At 44.1% G+C, this 26,749-nt stretch overlaps 1 protein-coding gene across 1 annotated transcript; it reads left to right on the forward strand.

Annotated features, from left to right (window-relative positions):
* Nucleotides 1–23,236: 23,236 nt before the first annotated feature.
* LOC113009465 (fish-egg lectin-like) lies at nt 23,237–25,946 on the forward strand. Its single transcript, XM_026147774.2, has 5 exons — nt 23,237–23,395; nt 23,615–23,851; nt 23,938–24,155; nt 24,239–24,363; nt 25,588–25,946. Exons 1-5 carry the CDS (start codon nt 23,242–23,244, stop codon nt 25,727–25,729), a joined length of 876 nt encoding a protein of 291 aa, XP_026003559.2. The 5' UTR covers nt 23,237–23,241; the 3' UTR covers nt 25,730–25,946.
* Nucleotides 25,947–26,749: the final 803 nt, after the last annotated feature.

Raw genomic sequence — 26,749 nt, forward strand, 5'->3', positions numbered from 1 at the left:
CTTAGAGCAGCGCTCTCCAACCTTTTTTGTGCCACGGACCGGTTTATGCCAGACAATATTTTCACGGACCAGCCTTTAAAGTGTCGAGGATAAATACAACAAAATAAAGCTAGTACCGGTACCGAAAACAAGAAGATTTATTCATAACACACATGAAAAGACCCAGGAAAACTGAGTTAACGATAAAAACGATAACAAAATAACGCTGAAAACCGATAAAAACCCTGAAAACCAGACATTTCACACCTGAGCCTCATCTCTCCCAGCCCGGTACCAAACGACTCACGGACCGGTACCGGTCCGAGGCCCGGGGGTTGGGGACCGCTGGTACTGAACACCCCTCCACCAGGTACTGAACACCCCTCCTCCGCCGCCGAGAGTCCATAATGCACGTGATGTTAAACACCTCCTGCCCATCCACGAGCCGGGTGGGCGGAGGGGGGCTTGAAGGAGGGCACAACGGGCTGAAGAGCACAGGTTTGATCTGCGAGACATGGCATACGTTATGAATACGCATGTTGCGTGGTAGCTTTAACTGGACAGACACAGGATTGATCAATGCTTCGATCTCGAATGGACCAATGAAGACAGGTGAGAGTTGCTTGGATTCAGCACGAACGGGCACAAAAGGAGTAGAGAGCCAAACCTTCTGTCCAACCGCAAACTCTGGGGCTGGGGTCCGGCGGCAGTCAGCAAGAGCTTTTTTGGGTTCCTTAGTCCGTAGCAGGGCTGCCCGAGCCGCCTGCCAGGCCTGGCGGCACCTGCAGAGATGATGTTGCACAGAAGGAACAGTGTGCTCACCTTCAACAGCGGGGAACAAAGGTGGTTGATAACCCATGGAGGCCTTGAATGGGGACAGTCCTGTAGCAGATGAGGTAAGACTGTTGTGGGCATACTCAATCTGTCACGGCTGCCGAGGCGAGCCGTGTGGATTTAGAAGGAGGACCCAAGATGCAGGCAGTGGATGAGATACCGGTGGTTTTATTTACAGAGGTGTAGTGGCAAACAAACAGTGGGGCATAACAAATAACTAAAGACACCTAAACTGGGAGAACTAAAAATAACAGACCTGGGAGCATATGACAACGGGATGAGAAGCAGAGAGACGCAGACGAGGAACAGGACACCGTGGAACACAGGGTAACAGACTGACACAGAGTTACACAGACGAACCGGCAACAGGCAGGAGAACACACAGGGCTTAAATACACACACCAGTAATCAGGGGATGAGAGACAGGAGGGCAACACAGCTGGGAGGAATCTGGGCTGACGGGACAGGGGAAACGTAAACTGATCACACTCACATACGACACGGACCTTCACAATAAAACAGGAAACTCAGACACATGGAACCAGACAAGACATTGAACTAAACAGACAGATTCACAAACAGATGGGGTGACACCATAGACAGACAGATACAGACGCAGACTCAGAGGCAGACCGAATATAACACAGAACTTAAACAATCATCATCTAGAAAATGATAACTAAAAGCGCTGGGTCACCGACCCAGGACCATGACACAATCCAAGGTAATTTCTCGCTCCAGGTGGTTTGGTTGTGGGAGACTATGCTTCGCAGGGCCGCTTTGAGTTCCTGGTTTGTTCTCAAACAAATAAGGCCATGATTCTCTGAAAACAGTATTTCTTATGAATCAGCAGTATAATGCATCATAAACAATGTAAGTCATTCACAATAAATCAGCAGTCTGATGTAATACAAATCGGTCTAATAAATGTAATAGTTATCACCTTCTAAGTCAGGAGAATGATGCAACCTAAAACTACATAATGATTCCAGAGTCTTTAATTAGAGGTATAACATGGCATAAAATAGTACAATAATCTCACAGGAGGGCGACAAAATATGAACAGCTTTTGAAAAACGATCAACAATGGTTAGAACAGTGGAATTACCCAAGGAAGGCGGGAGGCCAGTAATGAAATCCAGGGCATGGTGTGACCAAGGTCGGACGGGCATGGGCAGAGGTTGAAGCAGTACAGATGGTGGGCGATTGGGGCGTTTCCCCCCGGGCGCATGTGGTGCAGGCGGTGACATATTCTCTAGCATCTTTCTCTAACGTAGGCCACCAAAAATAACGTTGAAGAAAGGTGATGGTACGCTAAACCCCTGGGTGGCAGGTGATTCAAGCAGTGTGATCCCACTGAAGAAACTGGGCACGGACAGCAGTAGGAACGAACAGCCGGCCAGGGGGCCCTGTACCTGGATCAGTGTCCTGAGCCTGTCGAGCCTGTCGAGTTTCGATCTCCCATGTGACTGCTCCGTCCACACAGGCAGCATGAAGGATGGGCTAAGGGTCAGTGCACTCCACAATGTTGGTGAACAGCTGGGAGAGCGCATCCGGCTTTACATTGCGGGATCCGGGCCTGTAGGTGATAGAGAAATTGAACCGAGAGAAAAAGAGTGGCCACCTAGCTTGCCGTGAGTTGAGGCGCTTGGCCGATTGGATGCATTCCAGATTTTTATGGTCTGTCCATACGATGAAAGGGTGTTCAGCGCCCTCCAGCCAGTCCCGCCACTCCTCCAGCGCAAGCTTGACTGCCACCAACTCCCGGTCCCCAATGTCGTAATTGTGTTGAGAAGCGATGTGAAAAGAAAACACAAGGGTGAAGTTTACCTTCAAACATTTGGGAAAGAACTGCCCCAGCCCCGGTGTCAGACGCATCCACCTCTACCACAAACTGCTGCTGGAGGTTAGGCTGATGGAGGATAGGAGCAGTGGCAAACTTCTTCTTTTTTTTTTTTTTTAATGTATTTATTTATGCAAGTTTCAAAATTTTTTTACACATTCACAAACAGCGGGACAGAAGAACACAGACAATAAAGACAATAACAACCAAAAACAAACAAACAAACAAACAAACAAACAAACAAACAAACAAAAAAAAAAAAAAAACAAAAAAAAAAACAGAGCAACAAACCACACAACAGGGTACATGGCCAGCACTTATTAAAAACAGCAGAGAAGCAAGCGAAGCAACTGGTATACATGTCAAACAACTCACAATCTAGTGAGCCCAATCCACAAGATCAAATCCAAAGATCGCTAGGAGGAGCTGATAACAATCATGCAAAAACAGTTATGGGCAACAGCTCAGAATGAAAGCAGTTAAAACAACGTGGTCAGGACCCAGGGCGTGGACTGTCCTTCTTAATGTGGTCTATAAAGGGCCCCCATATCTTCCTGAACTTCTCCATGGAATCAGACGTAGAGAACCGAATTTCTTCCAGGTATAGACAGGAGACCATCTCCTCGAGCCACCTCTTGAAGCAGGGAGGGGAGGCAGATTTCCACTCCCCCAGAATCAGACGTTTGGCAATCACCATACCAAACATGAGGGCCTGTTGAACAGCAAAGGGAAGTGCCAAGGAGTCGCCGGAGCAGCCCAGGATCACCATAAGACAGTCAGGATACAGTTGCCTATCATAAACAGTGCTAAAGAAACTAAAGATACTAGTCCAAAAGGCTGTAAGCGTAGAACAGGACCAAAAAAGATGGCCAAGAGTACCGTCCACAAGTTTACATTTATCACATTTGGGGGAAACGTTAGGAAAAATCTTGTTCAATTTGGTTTTGGAATAGTGCAGTCTATGGACAACCTTAAATTGAATTAACTGAAACCGGGCGTTAACAGAGCATAGTTTTATCCGACTTAACACTTCAGCCCATAGATCGTCAGAGATAACCAAACCAGTGTCCCTTGTCCAAGCCTCTTTAATATGGCAAGAGGGGGCTGCCGAAGAAAAAAGGTTGACAAGCCGAGGAATTAAGTGTTTTGAGGTGGGAGGTTCGTTCATCATATTGTAAAAGACATGCTGTATGGGGATGGTATCTAAATTTGAGAATGCTTGCTTGACATAATTCCTAATTTGTAAGTACCGAAAAAAATGACTTGTAGGGAGATTGTACTTTGTCTGAAGCTGAGCAAAAGAGGCAAAATGATTGTCAATATAAAGATCCTTTATAGCAATTAACCCTTTGACAGGCCATTGTTTGAAAGCAGCATCCATTGTACTAGGCGTAAAGCTAGGATTGTGGCAGATCGGGGCAAAAGTTGACACTACCGGGAGGTTCAAGATTCTCTTAATTTGATTCAATATTTTTATGGAGTTGCAAAGAATAAAGTTTGAAAATAAGCTAGCTGGCAAGGATGCTCCAGTGTGCTCGATAGCAGTGCTAAGCTCCAATTTGAGCCATTTAGGGCTGGACCTGCATCCCACAGTATCACCAACTATAGGCAGATTCCAGAAGACCCAGGCTCTGGCATTACAGGCCCAGTAATAATGTCTGAAAACTGGAAGGCCCAGACCACCCTCGTCCGAGGGCTTTTGCAAGTGAGACTTCGAGATGCGGGGGGGCTTGTAGGTCCAAACAAAAGGCATGATAATGGCATCCAACGCTTTGAAAAAGGAAGACCTGAGAAAAATAGGAACGTTCTGGAATAGGTACATGAATTTAGGGAGCACAACCATTTTGATTATATTGATACGGCCAATCATTGAAAGTGGGAGAAGTTTCCACCTATCTATCATACACTTGAGCTCATCAGTTAGAACCGAATAATTAAGCCTGAAGAGGAGTTTTGAGTTCCTAGGGATGTTAATACCCAGGTATGAAAAATAATCCTGGGAGACCTTAAAGGGCAAACCAGACAGGAAATCAGGGCCCAGACCAGACGACAGCGGCATAAGAACAGACTTCTTCCAATTTATGGTGAACCCTGATAAGTGGCCAAAGCTGTCAATCAGCTTAAGAAGTGGAGGAAGGGAGATCTTTAGATCTGAAAGAGCCAATATGATATCATCTGCATACAGACCGATGGTGTACTCTGACGTGCCACAATTTATACCAGAGATATGGGAATTGGCTCTGATGGCAATGGCCAACAGCTCAAGAGCTAAAGCAAAAAGCATTGGAGAGAGGCAACAACCCTGCCTTGTCCCACGGTGTAAGAGGAACGGGAGCGACCTCTCATGGTTGGTAAGGACCGAGGAACGAGGGCAAGCGTAAAGCAACTTAATCATATTCAAAAAATTCGACCCAAAACCAAATTTTTCAAGAGTAGCAAACAAATAAATCCATTCCACCTGGTCAAAAGCCTGCTGGGCATCGAGTGAAATCACCGCAGAATTGGGCAGTGTCGTTGAGTACATCGCATTTAAGAGACATCTAGTATTAGAAAAAGAGAATCTATTGGGGATAAAACCCGATTGGTCCGGATGAATTATAGAGCCTATGTGCTTATTTAACCGGTTGGTTAGGACTTTAGCAATTATCTTTTGGTCTGAGTTGAGAAGACTTAGGGGAGGATAGGAAGAAACATTAGTTTCGTCTCTGTCTTTTTTCAGGAGGAGACATATATGGGCATCGTAGAAAGAATGAGGGAATGAGCCGTTTAACACTGCTCAATTTACCATCCGAAGTAGCAGGGGAGCGATAACGTCAATATGTGTCTTATAAAGCTCTATCCCGAAACCGTCCGGACCACAAGCTTTTCCATTAGGAAAGGAGCAGATTGCATTTCTAATTTCCTCCAGCGTAAAGTCTGCATCGAGTAAGCCCCGTGCAGCCTCAGGAAGAGTCGGGATGTCTAAAGCATTAAGAAAATTAGTGATTTCAGCAACTGTGGCCATGGTACTAGATGTGTATAACTGACAATAAAAACTGCGAAATCTGTCATTCATCTGCTTGTGATCAGACAGCAACTGGCCAGTTGCAGAGAGAATTCTGTGTATCACCCTTTCAGCTTGAATGCCCTTCAGCTGTCTGGAAAGCACCTTGTCAGCCTTTTCACCAAGCTCAAAATGCTTCTGTTTTAATCGACGAATACAATTCATGACCTGCTCCCCCAACATGTGGTTGTAGTCATATTTCAATTTGAGAATGGTATTAAGTGTGTCAGCAGCCCCGGTATCGCGATACTTCTCCTCCAAGACAGCCAGCTCTGCCTCAATATTAGTACGCAGCCTGAGTTTGTCCCTCTTCTGAGAAGCTTGATAAGCAATAATATGACCTCTAATAACGACTTTAAAGGACTCCTACAAAACCGAGTCTGAAACTGCACCATTATCATTAAATTGTAAAAATTCTGCGATTTTAGTAGATAGGTAAACCGTAAAAGAGTCATTTAGATATAAAGAGGGGTTAAATTTCCAATTGTATTGGGGGGTATATAGGTTGAAGTCAATTACCGTTGAGAGAGGTGCGTGGTCCGAAACTAAAATACTGTGATAAGTGGAACTAACCACTTTCGAAATAAGCCTGGAATCAATAAGAAAATAGTCAATTCTACTGAAACTGCCATGGACAGGGGAGAAGAAAGAGTATTGCTTTTCTAACGGATGCTGGTGCCTCCAAATGTCAACCAAGTCCAAAGATTTAGTAAGAGTATTGAGTACAGAAACAGCTCTCAAGGTTGGGGCCAGGGACGCAGAGGACCTATCCAACAATGGATCGAAATAACAATTAAAATCACCACCGATAATGATATTATGGTCATTGTATTGTGAGACAAGATTGAATATTTTACTAAAGAAGTCAGGGTTGTCAAAATTAGGGGCATAGATGTTCAAGAGGACTACAGGGGTGGAGTTGACTGTACCTGTAACAAGTATGAACCTCCCACCTGGATCACATATCTGAGTTTTGAATATAAAAGGAATAGTTCTGCGAACAAGAATGGCAACCCCTCTCGCCCTGGAAGAAAAGGCGGACTGGTACACCTGTGACACCCATACCGATCTTAATCGCCTCTGCTCTGAAGGTTGGATATGGGTCTCCTGTAAAAAAATTATATCAGAAGACAGAGATTTTAAATGCGAAAATACTTTACCACGTTTAAGAGCTTTGCCCATACCCCGACAATTCCAGGTCGTAAAAGTGATGTGGCTCATCCCCAGCTTAAGTGAGTGGATGGTGTACGACGATGTGGAAGGACAAAATGAAGGCTTTGAGGTTTGACAAATAAAGAGCTGGCACTTACATCAAAAAACAAAAACGACACATATTTAGAAACATGTAGACCCCCCCCCTCCCACCCCACAAACCGCAGAAAAAAAGATAGCGGAACACCCCCAATATCCAACAGGGAGGCAGCCGGGAACCAGGGCCAGCCTGACTGAACGCTAATACTCAAAAAAATACCGTGGAGCCCCGTGCGCCCCACATATAATCTATTTAACAAACCTGAAAAACAAAATTGTGCACCAAGTACGAAAGATCCAACTCAAATATCTAGATGGATATAAAACTTTAACCGTTGCAACAAAACTGCAAATGTGCAGAAATGAGACAGAGCATACAGAAACATGTGCATATTCCCAATATCACAACGTAACACAAATACTGTAGAAGCAAAACCCAATAGGCAAAATAGGCACTGTACACCGTTTCAGTGCGGGAAAGACATGTACTCTACAGTATGTAAATCACAGTATGCAAACCAAAAAAACCTTTATATTGCGCATTGATCAGCTGAGGACAAAGATGTTGGATCAAAACATTCAACATAGCTGGGTAGAGAACATTACTGCAGAAAATGCGCAAATATGTAAACATGTCGTGAAATTAGTAAGTCACTTGTGAATTATTATTCATTTGCAGAGCCAATGGAGTCAGCAAACCGTGCAGCTTCCTCCGGCGACATAAAAGTCTTCGATGTGTTGTTATATTCGACATGAAGCTTTGCGGGAAAGCGAAGAGAGCACTTAGCACCGGCGTCGATCAGCCGCTTCCTCACACCACCAAAGGCCTGCCGCTGCGCCGAGACCTCCGCAGTGTAATCAGGAAAAATGGAAACTCTGTCTCCGCGGTACAGCAAAGGAGACCTTTGCCTGCTGAGTCGTAGTATGTCAAACACATCCCGGTCGTTGTGGACTTTAGCGATGATGACACGTGGCCGTTCATTGGGCTGTGGCTTCGGTCTCAGGCTACGGTGGGCTCGGTCTATTTTTATCGGCCTGCTGAAGTTCTCACGACCCAAAAGCTCTGGAAGTAGGTTAGCAACGAAGTCGGTAGGGCTGCCTTTCTCATCCCCTTCCTTAACTCCCGCAATCCTCACGTTGAGTCGGCGAGAGCGCCCCTCCAGATCGTTGACTTTAGCTTTGAGGAGGAGTGTTAACCACCTGTAGCTCTTTGCACGATGCTTCCAGCGCTGCTAATCGGCTATCGTTAGCGGACATAGCTTCATCAAGGTCTTCAAACCGGCGCTCAGACTCATGATATTTCTTCTGGAGAGAAGTTAGCGTTGCATCAATTGCATCGAGACGGCCCTCAACAGACTTCTTCAACCCGTCCACGAGCGAGGTTATTTTGGAAAGCTCAGCTCCATGGTTAGCGATAGCCGCTAATATGGCATCATTACCTGCCGCCGACTGGCTCGCCTTGGACGTATCCCTCTGGCTCTCATATTTCTTCGGCATGATGACAAAAGATCGGCTCCGACAGTCCGCGAAACAGATTTTAAAACTACCCAGCTAGAAATAAACTTAAAGTGCAACTTTATGAGTGAGAAGGCACGGAGAGCACAGAAAACACGTCTACTCCATAGCTGCACACGAGCGCCCCCCCCCCCCCTCGGCAAACGTCTTTTTCAGTAGGATGAAGGCTTCCTGAGCAGGCGGGCCCCACTGAAAGGGGTTTTTTAGAGAGGTGAGTTTGGTGAGTGGTAAAGCGATCTTATTGAAGTCTCTAATGAAGCGCCAATAGACATTGGCAAATCCAAGGAAGTGCTGGAGCCGGAGACGGTTGGGGGCCGAGGCCAGTCCACAACGACCCAAACCTTCTCCGGGTCAGGCTTCAGATCTCCCCGAGCGATAATGTAACCTAGGAAAGCCACAGTGTCCACATGGAATTCACACTTCTCACCCTTCACGAACAGTCTGTTCTCCAGGAGGGGCTGAAGGATCTGTTGGACATGGACCTCGTGTTCCGCCTGAGACTTGGAGAAAATCAGAATATCATCCAGATATCATCCAAAGGCACATCAATTAATGAAATCTCTTAGCACATCATTAACGAGAGCTTGGAATACTGCTGGGGCATTGGTCAATCCGAAGGGCATCACCAGATATTCAAAATGCCCAAGGGGTGTGTTGAACGCCGTCTTCCATTCATCTCCCTCACGAATTCTCACCAAGTGGTAGGCATTACGGAGGTTGAGCTTGCTAAACATGGTGGCCCCCTGAAGCAGTTTAAGTTTAAGTTCCCAAAACGACTGCTTCCGTGAGGCCCAGCGCGCTTGTAGGCGGTAGCCCACCTGGATGCATAGTGACATAAGCGCCTCCAGAGAGGAAGGGATTTCACGCATCATTATTTCAGCTTTAAGCTCCTCATTGACATTATTTAACAGAGTGGTTCTTAGAACCTCAGAGTCCCACAAAAACCAATTGAAAAGCCTACCTTGTTTTAGGTTGATTAAACGGTGGCCGGCTGCCTTTGCACTGGAGCCCTTATCAAACACTGCCTTGAAACGGGCCAGAAAGTCATCATTTCAGATTCCAGGGCTGGCTTGCAGCAGAGCCTGAGCCCAGGTCAAAGCTCGATTATGAAGCAACTGGGTCAGGAAGGAAATTTTGACCCCGTCGCTAGCGAACATATTTGGCAACTGTTGGAACTGCATAGTACACTGTGTTAAAAATCCCGCACATTTCCCCAGAAAAAGTCTCAGGTTGTCACAATCCTGGGTCTTTTGACCCAGTGTTTTGAGTTTTAGTTTATGGATGTTCTTCAGGTTTTCTAAGTTCATTTTTATCATGCCTAGGTTGTTATAGTTCTTTGACATTAGATTCCCCTTGTGTCTTCCACCCCTGTTAAGTCTCCCTTGCCATTCATGTGTTTCATGTCTGTGTCTTACGTTGTCATGGCTGTGTCTTATGTTTCCTGTTTTATTTTGAAGAGGTCTTGTGTTCCTGTGTTCATTGTGTTTAGTTTTACTCTTCCACTGTGACGTCGTTATGTTCATGTGTGTCAGCTGTTCCCCCATGTGTTCCCACTTCTCTCATTAGCCTCCTGTGTGTATTTAGTCTGTGCCTTCTCATTCAGTCTTTGTCGGATCGTCTGCGTTGTTCCCAGCCATGACCTGCGTTCAGGTTTTCATATATCCTCATCATCATTGCCATTAGGGCTGGGTATCGTCACTGATTTCTAGAATCGATTCGATTCCGAGTCACAAGGTCCTGAATCGATTCGATCCATGATTTGATTCAATTCGATTCGATTCAATTGGATTTGAATCTGGGAAATTTTGCCTCAGTCAGAAATATTATAATTCAGATCAGTACATTTACATATTTTTGTATCTATAAAAAGGAAGCTGACACTTTCGAGACTTTATCAAAGGTGTGAGCATCACAGCAGATGCCTTTGTGTCAAAGTAGCTGAAGATAAAACACAGGAAAACATGAAGGTGATTTTCCTGGCCTGGGATTTTATAAAAATATTCTGCAGTACATCAAAAACAAAAGAAAACCATTAACCAGTATATGAACATTACCTCTGAAGTTACAGAGGTTTTATTAGAGACACAACTGAGCGTTTTGCATTTTGCATAATTTTAAAAAGTTTAAATTTGTTCTGAAGCCTATTGAACGGCAGAAATTAGGTTTTCTTTTTGGAAGTAAGTAAAAGAAAAAAAAACATCGGCCGACAGCGCTGTAAACAACGGTAGACTTGTGCGTAACAAGCAAGCGAATAATGCAGAAAACAGATTTCGGGGATAGACGGGAAACTGTTCTTGAAGTACACTGAGAGAGAGAGAGAGAGAGAGAGAGCTGTGCATGAAGTGTGGTGGAAGCAAAACAGCAAAAGTCAGAGGGAATTCATGACGATGTTTATGTGAAGCGTAGTTTGGATCTTCTTTTGCTGCTGGTTCGGTCAATATTGTTTGGAGAGAGATCAAACTAACAGCTTTAGAATCAGCGCAAAACAGGCATAAACACAAAGCGCGGACCCGCCAAAACATCAGAATCAGCGAGCTGTCGGCTTTCAGCCCCGACCGTGTCCGTGCCGTCGGGTGAGAAAGGCGACATTTCACTGATTCTGATCCGCGGGTCCGCGCTTTGTGTTTACGTCTGTTACAGGAAAAATGATTCTATGTTTCTTTACCTTCTTTTAAATGTACAAAGATGCCTTTTGTCTGCCCTTTGCCTATGGTTAGATTAGTTTAGAATGATCTTTTTAGACTTTCCCAGCAAAGACATCTTGTTTCTGGGACATATTGTTTTAGATTGTTTTATCTCTCACAGCCTTCTCCCAGCTCTCTGCTGACGAGACTAGCGCCACATATGGAGTTGTTTATTTTATTTGTTTTGTATTTTCTTATCCTGTTCTCACTGTCTTTCCTATAAAAATTACCAAGCCACTGTGCATGGTGTGAGTTGTTCTTAGCAGCTCACCCGTGTACACGTTTGATAAAGAAAGTAACTTTGTCTCATTGTGTCTTTATTTCTCCTGGGTCTTTTACAGAGTTTTCCCCCAACATTTCTTGGTCCTTCGGAGCCGGAGCGCCTCCATCGTGTCCCATCTCCGTGACCAGTCCACGTTGCTCGCCTGTCGACAGCTCACATACTAGGTGTGTGATAAAAGACCAAGAGCGTTAAATTCGAGTCTTGGCCAACGTCTTAGAAAGCGACCCACGGTGGTGGGACCCGATCGAGGTGGACCAGACCCGGCGACACCGACCAGGTAGATACAGACACACTGACACAATCTTGCGTAAAAGCGCATTTTGAATTCAGGGAATTTAAAATAGCGGAAGTAGCTCGTCGACTGGTAGCTCTGGGAGCTCGTCGACTGGTAGCTTTGGAGCTCTGGGTAGCTCCCCCAGCTGGGTCTAGACTGGGTCTAGGGAGTAAGTAGCTCTGGGAGCTCCCCTTATTATAAGGGTTCCGGTCGCGCGCGTCGAAGCTGTGAGTGTGTGTGTGTGTGTGTGTGTATTGTTTTAATTAATGGAGCAAGCTGAATTTTCACGGTCCAATAAGAGACTGAGCTGCTCCTACTGTGTTTTTCTTTTACTGCTGTTCACTGACGTGCTGGTGAGTTGAGAGAACGGTCGAGTTCCGTCTCGTAAAGTTCACACCGCTTTTGGAAATAGTCCGAAAGTAGAAGGGCGTGTGAGCAACCACTCTCGTCTCTAATACCAGTGAAGGTGATAGCAGCTGTATCGTGTATATATTACTTAAACAAAAATAAGTAAATACATAAATAAGATGGGTAATCAAGCAAGTGAAATTAAAACTCACTCCTGCTGACGAGCAGTGGTGAGAAAAGAAAAGTCCAGACGCCGGACAAAAACAGTGTCTGTAAACTGAGAGATTTAAGAAAACAAAATATAAACAGTCAGAAGAACAGAACTCAACTGCCAGTTTAGTAAAACCAGAAGACGAGACACTGTGCAGTTCCCACAATCCTTTTAGTAAACCATCACTCACTCCTGCAGCCGCATCTGCAGCACCACCCATATCAGGAAGAACTTAATAATCCCTTATTAAGTGAAAACTAGAGATCACAGTAGTTTGAAGTAGTTTAAAAGGGTTGAAAACAGACCCCACTGAGTAGATATAAATATAAAAAGTACGAAATAAAGATGAACAAAGGGAAAATTAAAGTAGAAATTATCTTTAGAGTATTTGAAATTAATAATAGCAAGGATAACAACCTGTAAAGTGATATTAACAATGAAACACAGTTGGCATGATGACCATGCCCAGCATGTATAAAATGAATATAAAGCAAATAATTCACACGAAAATATTTTACTAAAATACATAAGGTATATTAAGGCTGTGTCACTGTTCAGCCAAGGACAGTGTGTGAAAAGGTAACTGTCTCCACCTTGGGAAAAGGATGATTCTGCAGGTCATCTGAAGCCCTTGATGGATACAAAATGAAATATAAATAATATATTATAATAGAACTGCCTGGTCCGCCATGCAACAGAGAGAACAAATGTGACCGCAGATTGGATGAATTCACAATTATCTGTTTGCTGAATAAGATGATCCTAACTAACAAATTGGCTCAGTAGTAGTATAATGGTACACACTGATAAAATATTATAATATGCTATTGCTGTTATATAAGACAAAGAGGATAATATTAACAATGACATAATATTAATATGAAGAGGCACCTTAATCGGTTATGTTGTGAGGTGAATAATTGTTAAGCAGTAGTCTGCATCAAGCTTAAGGTTTGCTGAAACTCAGTGTAATGACATGTGAGATGAAGACAATACGGAGAATAACTAAATTAATGAAGTGCATAGAGGCACTTGACCAGCTTGAAACTTATCATCCTAGAATGACACATTGCTGAGATATAGAGCACACCTATAATAACAACCAATAAGCAAAACCCTGTAGACAACAGCTAAAACTACAGGATTGAGAAGCTGAATTAAATATGTAGACACTGCTAAGCTGATGAGCATGTTCCACATTTTCTTTTCTTTTTATTTATTTGTTTCTTTTAGAGCAGAAGCTGCTGTAACACACCCAAAGAAAGACTGTAGGTCTGACCAACCGTCTCAGTCGTGGGCAAAAAGATGTCAGTCAATAAAATTCTAAAAGATAATTTATTGACAAAAAATATATCAAGAGATAAAAGATAAAACAGTCCAGTGTCCCACTTAAGAATTGTATAAAAACACACAGTCCCAAGGCCAGAGCCAGCTATGCCACACAGCCAAGTTGCACTCCACATGTTGCCTTTAACAGGGTTAGAAGTTGTCCTTGGAGACCCACCACCCTGCAAGCATATAGTCAGTGGTCACTCAAGCCTCTGCAACTCTGCTGCCTTTAGGCTGTGGCATATAATAGGCCCTGGACTGCACAGAGAGACAAAACGACACACTTAATATAAAATTCATAGCGCAAAACCAATCCATCCCAATCATATCTGATTTCATCACATTACATACCTGCACAGAGAGACAAAACAAAACAGCAGTGGTTGTAGTGTGGGCTATAAGTAGACCAGTGTATCAGTGCAATCAAGTACACCTGCCTCTAATTAGTCCAACCTCATTCCAGCCATTGGCTCACCAAAAATGTGACACACACAAAACCACTCCCAACCCAGTGCAACTTCACACAATAATATGGAGCTGAATTAACACAGGCACATTAGTCTAGTATGTTACAAGCTGCATGCTATTAAACGCCAACATATGCAGACTTCTGCCTTGTTCGGGTGGCAGCATTTTTTTTTTTTTCTTTTTCTTTTGTGTCCTGACACGTTTATGTTTTTTGTTTTTGTTTGATTATTTTGTTGGTTTTGGAAACGAATTTAAACGAACTTGTGACCATACTTGAGAATCACAGTGACACATAGTGATTAGGCATATGATTGAAAAATGCCTAGGTTTAGAGCTGTGAGCTATGAGCTGTGAGCAATGCAAAGTTAAATATATATATTTGTATAAATGGGAAACAACCCTAACTTGAAAGTTTGAAATGTGTGAGATCCATGCATTGTTTGAAGAACTAGAAATTATCTAAAACTGCCTTAAGTGAAAATGTAGAGTTGCATCTATTCTCCCAAACAAAAAAAACAAAAAACAAAAAAAGGGAGAAGCATTCTGTAACTTAAAAATAAGGCTGACTGTTGACAACAGACTAAAACACTAATTCGCAGGTGGCTATCAGGAACAGAGAGGCGAGCAAAGTCACAAACACCAAGGCCGCAGACAGCCACGCAGAAACAGCAGATAACATAGAGACAACGCCTGCTAGAACCGTGGAGAGGAAGGTCACTTCACACGAGATTGTTGCGCATGTGAAATACACAAAGATAAACAAATAACCATTTATATAGACAGCCAGTATGTTTTCTCTGCTGTGCATCATTTTGCAAAAAATCTGGAAAACCAGAGGAATGATTACACCAATTGGCAAACCAGCATGCCAACCTCTTACAACGCCTACTGACTCTTTCATTACTACAGGCAACAATTTTGCTGACAGAGCAGCAAAATAGGCGGCACAACAGGCAAACATGACATTGATGGCAGTAAACACACATCAGATTCCACTGGATGTGTTGAAAAATGAACAAAAAGCAGCAAGCACAGCAGAGCAGGCAAAATGGCTAAAACACGGTGCAGTTCTGACAAACGACTTAATGATGTGTTATGGCAAGCCAGTGTTGCCAAAATTCCTCCACAAAATGGCGGCATTAGTGACTCATGGCTGTACGCATTTGTCAACGGGGGGACTGACCAGTATTGTCAACTCTCATTTCTACACTGTAAATTCTACACTGTAAATTTTGAAACCTCAGCAAAACAATTTGTCAGAACATGCATGACGTGTCAAAAATATAATGCTCAGGGTAACCTGCGACCACAAAGAGGCCGTTTTCCAACTCCGCCTCATCCTTTTCACACAATTCATATGGATTTTATTGAACTAAGCGAATGTCAAGGGTCAAAATACGCCCTAGTGGTTATAGACGTGTTCTCAAAGTGGCCGGAAATCTATCCAGTGAAAAAGGCAGATGCAATTTCAGTAGCAAAGTGCCTGTGCAATCACTTCATACCCACATATGGCATCCCAGCTTTGATACGGTCAGACAACGGCACTCATTTTGTAAATGATGTCATCACTAAGGTCTCTGAAGCACTCGGTTTCAGCATAAAACACCACTGTGCTTATCACCCTCAGAGCGCAGGCCTTGTAGAGAGAACTAACGGCACTATAAAACAAAGGCTCAGGAAATGCATGGCAGAAACAGGAAGGCCGTGGCCTGAATGTTTGGGTTTAGTGAAAATGTGGATGCGCTTAACACAAGGCTCCCATAAACTAACTCCATTTGAAATCATTCATGGCAGGCCGTTTCCACTGCCTATTACCAGTCAACCAATAGACAAAGCAATCAGAGAAAACACATTAGCAGAATGGATGTCTAAGCTGTTAGAAAACAAAGAGATCATTGTACATAATCAACAACCTGATGATGTTTCTCCAGTGTCTTGCAGACTAAAGCCCGGTGACTGGGTTCTGATCAAGGTGCTCCAAAGGAAAAACTGGAGCACACCCAGGTGGGAGGGGCCATACCAAGTCCTCCTCACTACACCGACCGCTTGCAAAATTGCGGAACGACCATCCTGGATCCATCAGAGTCACTGCAGGCGAGTCAGTGAAGCCATCTAAACACAGCTGACGGCAGGCTTGCCCGCTTGTTGTGATCTCGCCCGGTGGAGGGGTCAGCTTTCCTGGCCGGGGGGTCTACTCGCGACAGGAGGGTGTGTTCCGTCGTCATGAGGTGGTGGCTCTTATCAACTGCAGCGGCCCTGACCAAGGCCGGGCTCCTCACCTTTGCTTCCGTGAGGGACAACAAGTCACGCTATGTGGAGAAAAGGCAGACACTGTATGACAAAGGAAAGTACACCAAGTTTCCCCATGGCTACGCCACTAACTTCTGGTGGCAGTTTATGAACACTACAGCTCACTTGAATAACAAAACTGACTGCTATGCATGTACCCATATGCCCCTATCCTCGCAGACGTCTGGCCTGTGGCCGTACAGCATACCTGAAGATCGCAGTTGGTGCCTGTTGGGCCTGGCAACACATCCAGGCTACGGTACTCTTTGGTCCAAAGCCAACTACAGCATCCCAGCGAAAGCAACCTGGAGGTCATCATCACTCACAAATGTGAACTGTTCCGGACAGACATACCTACTGACCTGGCCCCAAGTCTCAGACCCGCTGCCTGATGTAATTCTACTGAACAAACTGAACGCATCACAACTGCCAGTATGTGTGATGAACAATGGCTCGCGGGCAGTGGGGGAGCTGCCTACTCACCTATGTAAGCACATATACACTTTCTGCCCACCAAGGAACGAGAGGAAGTGTATGGCCTGTTCAATCAACGCCACCTGTGCCAGTAACACGACGCTGATGGGCCTAAACTGTCGCTCCGACTACAGCTACCGAATGCCACTACAAACAAAGACTCAGTACCAGACAGGATGTGCACGGACGGCACCCAGCAGCAGAGGAACCAGAGTTTTGGCTGACTGGTACTTCCTATGTGGCAACAAGGCTTATCTGTCACTCCCTGAAGGTTGGGGAGGTCTGTGCGCCCTGGTGGAATTATCAGATCACGTTTTCTTCATGCAAAGTGTTGCACATCATCCAAGCAGCCGGCAGAGACGTGAAGTGGACATCGCCTCCCCCAATTCTTTCGGCATTACTGTGGACACTGGAGTGCCGGGAGAGTTTCGCATCTGGGGAGGTGGAGTGAAATTCTTACAGAGCTTGATCCCCGGCATTGGAGTTGCCGAGGTGCGGGATCATGTGGAAATCAACCGATATGCTCTGCTACGACACATCAACTTGACTAAGACCCTGGGAACTGCCTTAGCAGGAGAACAGCAGGCCATCAGAACGATGGTGCTGCAGAACAGACTGACACTAGACCTGCTAACAGCATCACAAGGAGGAGTTTGCAAGCTGATCGGGGAAACATGTTGCACTTTTATCCCTGATGGATACGAAACTGGAGGAGACATTTATGAAGCTTTGCAGAATTTGACCGCTCTGCAAAAATATGTCACTGACCACACACCTGGAGCAGCTACAGCACAAGGCTGGCTTGACTGGCTGTTCAGCGGTTCATGGCTGGCTGCTGTAGCAAAGCCATTTTTTCTTCTAGGTCTCATCATGATAGCACTGCTCATATTAGTGTTGTGTGTGTTGCCATGCCTAAGAGTAATGATTTCAAAGATGATAACAACTACAATGACTGCTTATGTTGCCGTGCCTCAAGAAGAACAACATCCCGTTGCAATTCTGTTAGAGGAGAACTTGTACTAACTGCTAATAAATGACGTGGTGATTAAAAATGACTTGTCAAGTGATCACGCACTGATTAAAACATTAGTAGGTTATGCAGGTTTTCATCCTTTTATTTATCTATTTTTTTTTTTTTAAGTTCTCAGTTTTAAACATAAAGTTTTCATTTTAAATATGAAGTTTTCATTATTTTACATATAAAGTTTTCAATTTAAGGTTTGCATCATTTTAAATATAAGGTTTTCATCCTTGTATTTTTTGAAGTTTTCATTTTACATATTAGGTTTTCATCATTTTTTTAAATACAAAGTTTTCATTTTAGTTTTCATCCTTTTATTTTTTGTAGTTTTAGTTTTATTATTTTTTCTTGTTTATTCCACTTGTTATTTCATTTACTATGATTTTCATTTACTATGTTTTTCTTTTTATTATTTTCTTTTGTTTTATTCTTTAGACCAAATGACTGCCATTTCTGCTATGCTGACATTTTGAAAATTTTGGAAATTAAAAAAATTGCCTAAGATACTTAATAAATAACCTTCATAGACAATTGTTGTATACATTTAAAATAAGTTAAAACAGGAGGGAATGTTACAGGAAAAATGATTCTATGTTTCTTTACCTTCTTTTAAATGTACAAAGATGCCTTTTGTCTGCCCTTTGCCTATGGTTAGATTAGTTTAGAATGATCTTTTTAGACTTTCCCAGCAAAGACATCTTGTTTCTGGGACATATTGTTTTAGATTGTTTTATCTCTCACAGCCTTCTCCCAGCTCTCTGCTGACGAGACTAGCGCCACATATGGAGTTGTTTATTTTATTTGTTTTGTATTTTCTTATCCTGTTCTCACTGTCTTTCCTATAAAAATTACCAAGCCACTGTGCATGGTGTGAGTTGTTCTTAGCAGCTCACCCGTGTACACGTTTGATAAAGAAAGTAACTTTGTCTCATTGTGTCTTTATTTCTCCTGGGTCTTTTACAGAGTTTTCCCCCAACAACGTCTTTGTGCAGAAGCCGTGTTCCTGCTCTCATTTACTGTTTTAGCTGTTTTGTGGTTGTCAAAATTTTGTGACGTTTCACCTGAGATTCTGGAATTTCGGGCAAAATGCATTTATATTAAAAAATCGATTCAGGATTTTAATGAATCGATATCACGTTATCCAAGCCAGAATTGATTTTAATCGATGAATCGATTATTAAAACCCACCCCTAATTCCCACGTTTAGAGTTTTGTTTGTTTTTATGCTTGCCAGGGTTTTTCATAGTTCGTGTTTCCTTTCTAGCTTACCCAGTTTAGGTTATTGCTTAGTTTGCATTGTTTTTGCCCTTTTATTTTGTACTATTCTGTCTGCCTTAATAAATGGCTCATCATCAGTTAAGTTTGAGTTTTAGAATGTCTGCACCTGAGTCCACTCTTCACACTCCACACAGTTTGCCTCGGCAGATTGTGACAGAACGATCCGACCATTACATGGACCCAGCAGACAGTGAGCTGTATGAACGCCAGGAGGCAGCCATCGCCCAGCTGGAGGAGTTCCGCTGGAAGCTGTGGCGTGCTCCGGATTTGTGGCATATGGCACATACCACTGCGAGCAGCTCCCGCCTTGTGACACAATAGCGGCGTTCAGCTTTGTTGAAGGCCCGATTATGGTATGCCACCACTTTCTCCCTGCCGGGTGTCACCTGGGCTAGCACTGCACCAGATCCGACACTGCTGGCATCTGTGTCAAGGACAAAGGGCAGAGTGGGGTCAGGCGGAGAGAGCACTGGGGCCCCCACTAGGGCTTCCTGCAGTGAGGTGAAAGCTACCTGGCAGCCTGCTGTCCACTGGAAGGTCACACCCTTTTGGAGCAGGTGGAACAGTGGCGCGACTATGCAGGAGAAACCCCTTACAAACCGTCTGTAGTACGACGCCAAGCCCAGGAAGCTCTTTAACTCCTGCACAGATTTTGGGGTGGGCCAGTCCTTAACAGCTTGGATCTTATCATCCATGGTGCCGACCCCCCCGGCCCCCAGTCGGTGGCCCAGGAATGCAACCTCATGTCGCATTAAGCAGCATTTCTTTGGGTTGAGTGCTGCCAAAACCCTCTCCAGGACCCGTCTGAGGGCCCCAAGGGCAGCGTGGAAAGAAGCACCATGGACCAAGATGTCGTCCAGGTACACCACACATTCTCCGCGGGGAATTCCAGTGAGCACCTTATCCATGAGTCTCTCAAACGTGGCAGGGGCATTGCAGAGGCCGAAAGGAAGAACTTTAAATTGCCATAAGCCTCCGCTGGTAATAAATGCAATCTTTGGTCTGGCATCTGATGCGAGGGGTACCTGCCAGTACTCGCTGCGTAGGTCTAGGGAGGAGAACCATGAGGATCCCGCCACAGTGTCAAGGGTCTCATCTATACGTGGTAGAGGATATGGGTCCTTCTTTGTCACCTTATTCAAAGGCTGGAAATCTACGCAGAACCGCCAGTCATCCTTCACTTTCTTTGGAACCATAACAACCGGGGAGGCCCAGGGGCTGGTGGATGGTTCAATGAGTCCAGCACGCTGCATCTCTCGCAGAGCTCTCTCTGCTGCAACCTGTGTGGCCAGGGGGAGGCGTCTAGGCCTCATCCGAATGGGCTGTGCATCTCCAGTATTGATATCATGTTGAATGAGGTCAGTGTGGCCCATATCATCCTCTGAGAAGGAGAAGCAGTCCTTGAAGTCCAGCAGCAGCTGCCAGAACAGGCCCTGCTTGCTAGCAGTCAGTCCATCGCAGTTCTCCTCCCACACCCCCCTCACAGCTGAAACTCTCCTACCCTTGTCCGGCGGTTCCTTAGGGAGAAGGGGAGGGCATGAAGCAGCATGGGATGCAGTTGAGGTCAGTGTAAGTGGGTCCTTGGGGGCGGCTGGACTACCAGTCAGATCCGGGGAGGAGTCAGCTGCCAGCTCAGAAAGGGCGTGGGCTACAGGGTGAACAGGTTGGGGTGGCCGCCTCAACATCCGAACAACACCACCGTCAGGGAACGAGAGCGCCCCCCCGTGTCAATAACGCAGTCCAGTGCCCTGAGTACATCCAGCCCGAGCAGCGGACTGACGTCCTCCCCACACTCAGGGTGAGCAGTGCTTCCCCTAGCATGGGGGCCTGCTCTCCCGTCACAGTCTGTAGCTTCACCATGGTAAGGAGGATGCGATCCCCCCTTCCCACCACATCAGGTCTTAAAACTGTCGCTGAAGACCCGGCATCCACCAGGGCTGAGCAGCATAGTCCATTCACAACTAATGGAGCATACCAGCAGCTGCCAACCCAAGTCCTCATTTCGTCACAGGGTGGAGATCCATGTCTTTCTCCACACCCCCAGCCGCTGTAGAAGTCCCCAAAGAGCTCTGTTGGCCACCCGAACGGTGAAAGGATGCAAAGCCGGCTTCTCTCACCATATCCGCTGTCGTTTGTCCCCGGTCCCTGGCGGAGTAGTCGTGTCCGTGAGCTTCTGATGTAGGTTCTCGCTTGATCTTGGAGTAATTCATCGGAAGCATTCCGCAAAGTCCCGCAAAAATCTCCAGCGTCCACAGCCAATGCCGTGAGTCGGGGCGACACGAGCGCAGATAACTCAGGAGGCGAAAGCTTCACTTTCACTTCTGACAGCAGTGTAGCGTCCCTCCGACAGAAGACACAGACGATCAGCGTTCCGGTTACCGGTGTTTATTCAGAATAGTAACACGGGCTACTGTGGGCCGTAGCCAACGCCAAAACAACAGGGAAAAAGCGGGCTCTCCAGCAACAACCCCCGACTCTCTCCTCTCTTCCGCCACACACACACTCCCATTCTCTAACCCCGTCCCTCGAACACTCTCAGCCAACCACATACATACTCTTCTCCAGACTCTCTGTGGCCCTTTCTCAATATGCGTACTTGTGCGTACTTGCGTTCTCGTGTACTTGTGATACGTCATCAGTCAGAGACCAAGTACTGTTCCAATTCGAAGTATGCACAATAACCATATCCAACTTCTTAATAGCAATGAACTGGTCTGCATTGGTGCATCATATCTTTATTCTCTTCCCCCTCCTGCCCCCCCCCTCTTTCTTAAATAGATAACTATCATATCTGATATCATATCTCACAGTACAATAATATTGAATGGGTTGCATTGTTGTATTTTGTCATGTTTCTCAGGTCTTTGTCTGAATTTCTACGAACATTATTGCTAAGGATTGTCTTATTGCATTGGAGTCACACTGGGTTAAATATGTACACTTGGGTTTTAAGGGGTATTTATTATTTTCTTCTTTTTTTGGGGTTGTATGGAAGCCCCAAACACAATTTCATTGTTCTTGACAATGACAATAAATAAATAAATACTAAAAAAATACTAAATACTAAATCAAGCCGAGAATGCGAAAAAGTCCCGATTGTGTTCTCGCTCCGCCCGTTTTATCGAGCATGCATCGGTGGTGACTTGTGTGGACTTGGTATCCGAGAATGCATTTCGTCCAAAACTCAAACGCGGCAATGGCGGACGAGCGCGGCTAAAAACTTTTAAATATTACTCTTTCTGGGTCACAAAATAAAATTTTAAGTTATTTTGAAGCGAAAATGTAGCTGTGTAAACTTCAAATATCTGCTCGATTTATCAAGATATCATATATTTCCAAACGCGCTCCGATGTTTTCGGAGACGTCTGTGACCCGCCAGCTCCATAGCAGACAGCGAGGTCGAGGATTATTAGAGCCGGCGAGAACAGCGAACTCCCGGCACATAGTTTTCAACCCCCCCTGAAAAAGGGCCTGATCGGATTGACAGGCCAACCGGCCTCTAGACTACTGCACATTCAAGGACACTCAGTAAATCACCATGCTGCGGGTGTGGTCCAACTATGCCATAAGTAACTGATAACACAACAGTCAACTAACTTGTAACCCAGTCCGTTACAGTATCATGCTACTGCAGATTAAGCACTGCAGATACTTAGGATGTACTTAGTAGATTGTTTGGCTGCATCAGATATAAACAACATATGCTGTTGTTTTACTGTTATTAAGTTCCTTTTGTCCCTCTGTGAGGGGTTACTCCCACTAGGTTTATATCTGGGACTCTCCACCATTTGACCTTAGAACTGAAGAAGCTTCTCGGATGAGAGGTGAAACGTCTTCAAGCAACTTAAAGAAGTCCAGACGCTTTTCTTTGCAAGCTCCTTTGACTACGATGACATGGATGACTGAGAACCTTCACAGACATTTTACTGTTATTAACAAAACAGCAATCTATTAGACTTAAAGGGTTCGTGGGTATTTAAATCTACTGTAGATTTCAGTAAATTAACTCCAGGAAGTTATCAGTTCTTGTCTTTAGTTTCCAGTAAATGCTAAAACATTTCCTCCTTTATTAGTTATGTGGAACTTTCTGAAAAACCAGTTCAGTCTCATAGTTCGAATGTGTCAGCGTGCTATAAAAGTAACACACGTATCAAAGGGCGGTAGCTCAACAAAGATACAGAGATTCATTCCTTTAGCAAACAGACTCACAGACAATATGAAATCTTTTGCAGTGTTCTTGTTGGTGCTGAGGTACCTGTCTGTCAGTCATGGTAAGTCCTGATTTAAAAATGTGACACTGCACATTTTACCTTCATTGAATTCTATGAAGCGCCTTGAGGCGACTTTTGTTGTGATTTGGCGCTATATAAATAAAATTGAATTGAATTGAATTGAAGCCAATGGAGGTAAAATAAATAGAGCAAAACAAAAAGTTCCCTTTAAAAGTGATACATCATGCATTGAGTTAACTTGTGCTTTTTTCTTCACAGGCTGCACTTGCACGGAGGGTCCACAACAGTTTCCTGCTGTACAGATTGATGCTGGGCAGGGGAACGTTGTGATGACAGACAGCAACAATTATGCATACTTTCTGATTGGATCACAGTGGTACAAAATGGGCTCACTCACCCTGAAGCATGTCTCAGTGGGACCTGCAGGAATCTGGGGTGTTGCCCTCAACAACAGGGTCTACAAATACGTAGCTGGCAGCTTTGTTTTTGCGAATGGTGAGCTTTATCACAGACTTAAGACAGTAGAGTGTGCGCGGTAGCAGCTGTTTGAATGAATGATCTGTACCTCTGTGTGTCTTCAGGTCAGACTTTACAGCAGGTGGATGCTGGAGGTGATGGTCAGGTGGTGGGAGTTACCGACACCTCCACCATCCACTGTCTGAAAAGCACCATTGCCTCAGACTACAGGAAACAGAGCACCCTGAGCTGGACAACCATTACAGGGGGTTTAATGTATGTCAGTTGCAGCTCAAAATATGGATGCTGGGGAGTGAACTCAGTTCAAAACATCTACTTCGCAGTAAATTATTTTTTATTTTAATGACCATTTGTGTTGTTATTTGTATGATCAAGACATCTCACCATATTTGCTTTTCATGACAGAAAATAACACCGAGCACCTGTGGCATCAGCGGCACGACACTAGTGGATGGTCTTGCAGTAAAGGTTGAAACTGGGACTGATGGAAGCGTCTTTGTTGTAACTAAAGATGGAGAAGTCTTCCAAAGGTAAACACTTAATCTAGTCTGAAAGCATTTTAACTAGCCCTGGCAGTATTTCTGTTCTTTCTTCTTTCTTTCTTTTTGCTTTGACTCTTCCAGTCTCTGTTTGAATCAGGTTATTATGTTTTTGACTCCTCTGTTGTTATCCATGCAATGGATCAACCACTATTTTGCTCTTCAACCTTAGAATGACCTCTCCACAAATGAATAATAAATTGCTCACAAAGGCAATTTGTGCTTAAATCTTTCTAGAAGCGACTTTCATTGTAATGATCACTGAGCCATAAAATGTTCATGTGTAGAATCACCAGTCAAATGCTACAAAAGAAAACTAGTAATGTTTTCTTATAATCATCATAGTTTCTGTAACTCAGAAATTATGCACCTGTGGTTATCTTTGTCGTTTCAGAATTTTCAGATTTCAGTTGTGGATTCTTTGAATGATCTGTCTCTCCTCTATAATACATTTAGGTGTTCACTTAAAAGAAATCATAGAAATCTCATTTTTCACATCTGTTAAACATATTTACCTCTTCCTGTCACGCCTGCTAAGGCAGACGGCGTGGAGAGAAGAGAATGCGGACCCAAATGCAGACAAATGAGGTGGATGTTAACAGAAAGCAAGCCTTTATTTAGGGCTGCAAGAAATATTACAAAACAAATGGCAGAAAGGAATCTAACAAAACCTAAACTGGGAAAAGGTGAACATGAAACATTGAACTAGAAAACATGAAACCTGGAAATGTGGAGTGAAGAAGAGCAGAGGAAATGCAGACGACCCGACAAAGAACAAAGGAAAACACACAATAAATACAGAAGAGAGACACAGCTTAACCTAATCTGACACACGAGACAGGAAGGAAGCAAAACAGAAAACTCTAACACAGGACATGAGACTACCAAAGTAAAACAGGAAATACACGAACATAGAAACCTAGATAACTAGATGTAACACAGAACATTAACAAAATCTAAAGTCTAGAAATCACCAACAATACTAAGGAATAACCAAAGGAGCTAGAAATGCAACAGACTAGACCACGAGAAACCCCCAAATCACAGAACATGAAGTAATCAAAAACATTATATTTGGGTCACCAGACCGAGCAACCATGAGACTTACAACTCTTAACTCGGGATAGATAATATGGTGAGGAGCTGAGGCCAAAACCTCAATTGCACAAATAAAACAGATCCAATGATTTAAGTATCAATGTCTTCTCTCTACAGACAAGGCATCGACAGCAGCACTCCACAAGGCACGGGCTGGACCAAAATACCAATGCCCTCTCGCATCAACCATGTGAGCTATGATCGTGGCAATCTGTGGGTCGTGACTGACTATGGGACCATCCTGAAATGTTTATGCTAGTGTTTGTAGTCTTTCCTCTTCTGTCACATAAAACAATGTAAAAACTGATCAGCATTATGTCAACAATGAAAAATTCACGTGGGAAAATAATTGATTGTTTTATTGTGATTACATCTTAAGTGATTCAGCAACAACATGCATAACTACTAGAATGCTGTCAGATATTTACTTCTGTATCATTCACCTGCCATCCTTTCATAAACTCTTGATTCGCTGAGACTGTTTGGATTCAGTTTTTTATTTTTGCAAGTTGTGATCATTGCACATAGTAGACAAGCTTACATGAGATTATGATGGTGTTATATATTCATCAGTTTAACAGGGTCCAGACCTCTGGTGTTCTTTTATTATAAATCCCACTATGGGAGATGCACAATGCAACAACACCTCCTCCTGTACAGCAGAGTAGCTGCACCCATTTTCCACCTCAGTTCAAACAGAAGTGCTTAATGTCATAATTATGTCAAAGTCAAGAATTTGTTACTTTTGATGCTGAATTTATAGATGAACTAATGGCAAAAGATGGCAGGCTAGTTTGAACCATAAGTCATTTACAGTTTCTTCATGTACTTATAGCTTACAAGCTGATGTCCTCATGTTTCCTATTCATGTTTTACATCACAATGACATGAGGCTACATCTGTTCTGCAACATGTAAAAAGTTCTGTTATTGTATATCCTCCGTGGTAACGGTATAAACCTGAGATTATGGGACTTGAAGTAAGCACAGTCATGCTCATCCATCATGCTGTCATCTGCACTTTTATCTCCAAGCTATTCCTTATCCTTCCACACTGTTGGGGTTTCCTGAAGCCTCGCATACACATTAGGTTTTTACTTGTGTTTGTGTTCAGATATTTCACCTTGGGTGTGACAGAACACTGGCCAGGGTCTGCTTTTATAAGACATGAAATCCTGCACCAGAGCTCATCTCTATTCATTGTCACTCTGGGCCTGCTCACATAAATGTCAGAGTAGTTCTCATACACTAAATCTTACAGGGTTAAAGTAACAACTTCT

The sequence above is a fragment of the Astatotilapia calliptera genome, chromosome 17 (assembly GCF_964374335.1).
Source record: "Astatotilapia calliptera chromosome 17, fAstCal68.1, whole genome shotgun sequence".
In the NCBI taxonomy this organism is placed as follows: Eukaryota; Metazoa; Chordata; class Actinopteri; order Cichliformes; family Cichlidae; genus Astatotilapia; species Astatotilapia calliptera.

Excerpts from the sequence above, each read along its gene's own strand:
- LOC113009465 (XM_026147774.2), top strand. The coding sequence starts at position 23,242 with ATGTGTCAGCGTGCTATAAAAGTAACACACGTATCAAAGGGCGGTAGC. Across the intron at positions 23,396-23,614 it reads GTACCTGTCTGTCAGTCATG|GCTGCACTTGCACGGAGGGT; the intron begins GTAAGTCCTGAT and ends TTTTCTTCACAG. Across the intron at positions 24,364-25,587 it reads GATGGAGAAGTCTTCCAAAG|ACAAGGCATCGACAGCAGCA; the intron begins GTAAACACTTAA and ends TTCTCTCTACAG.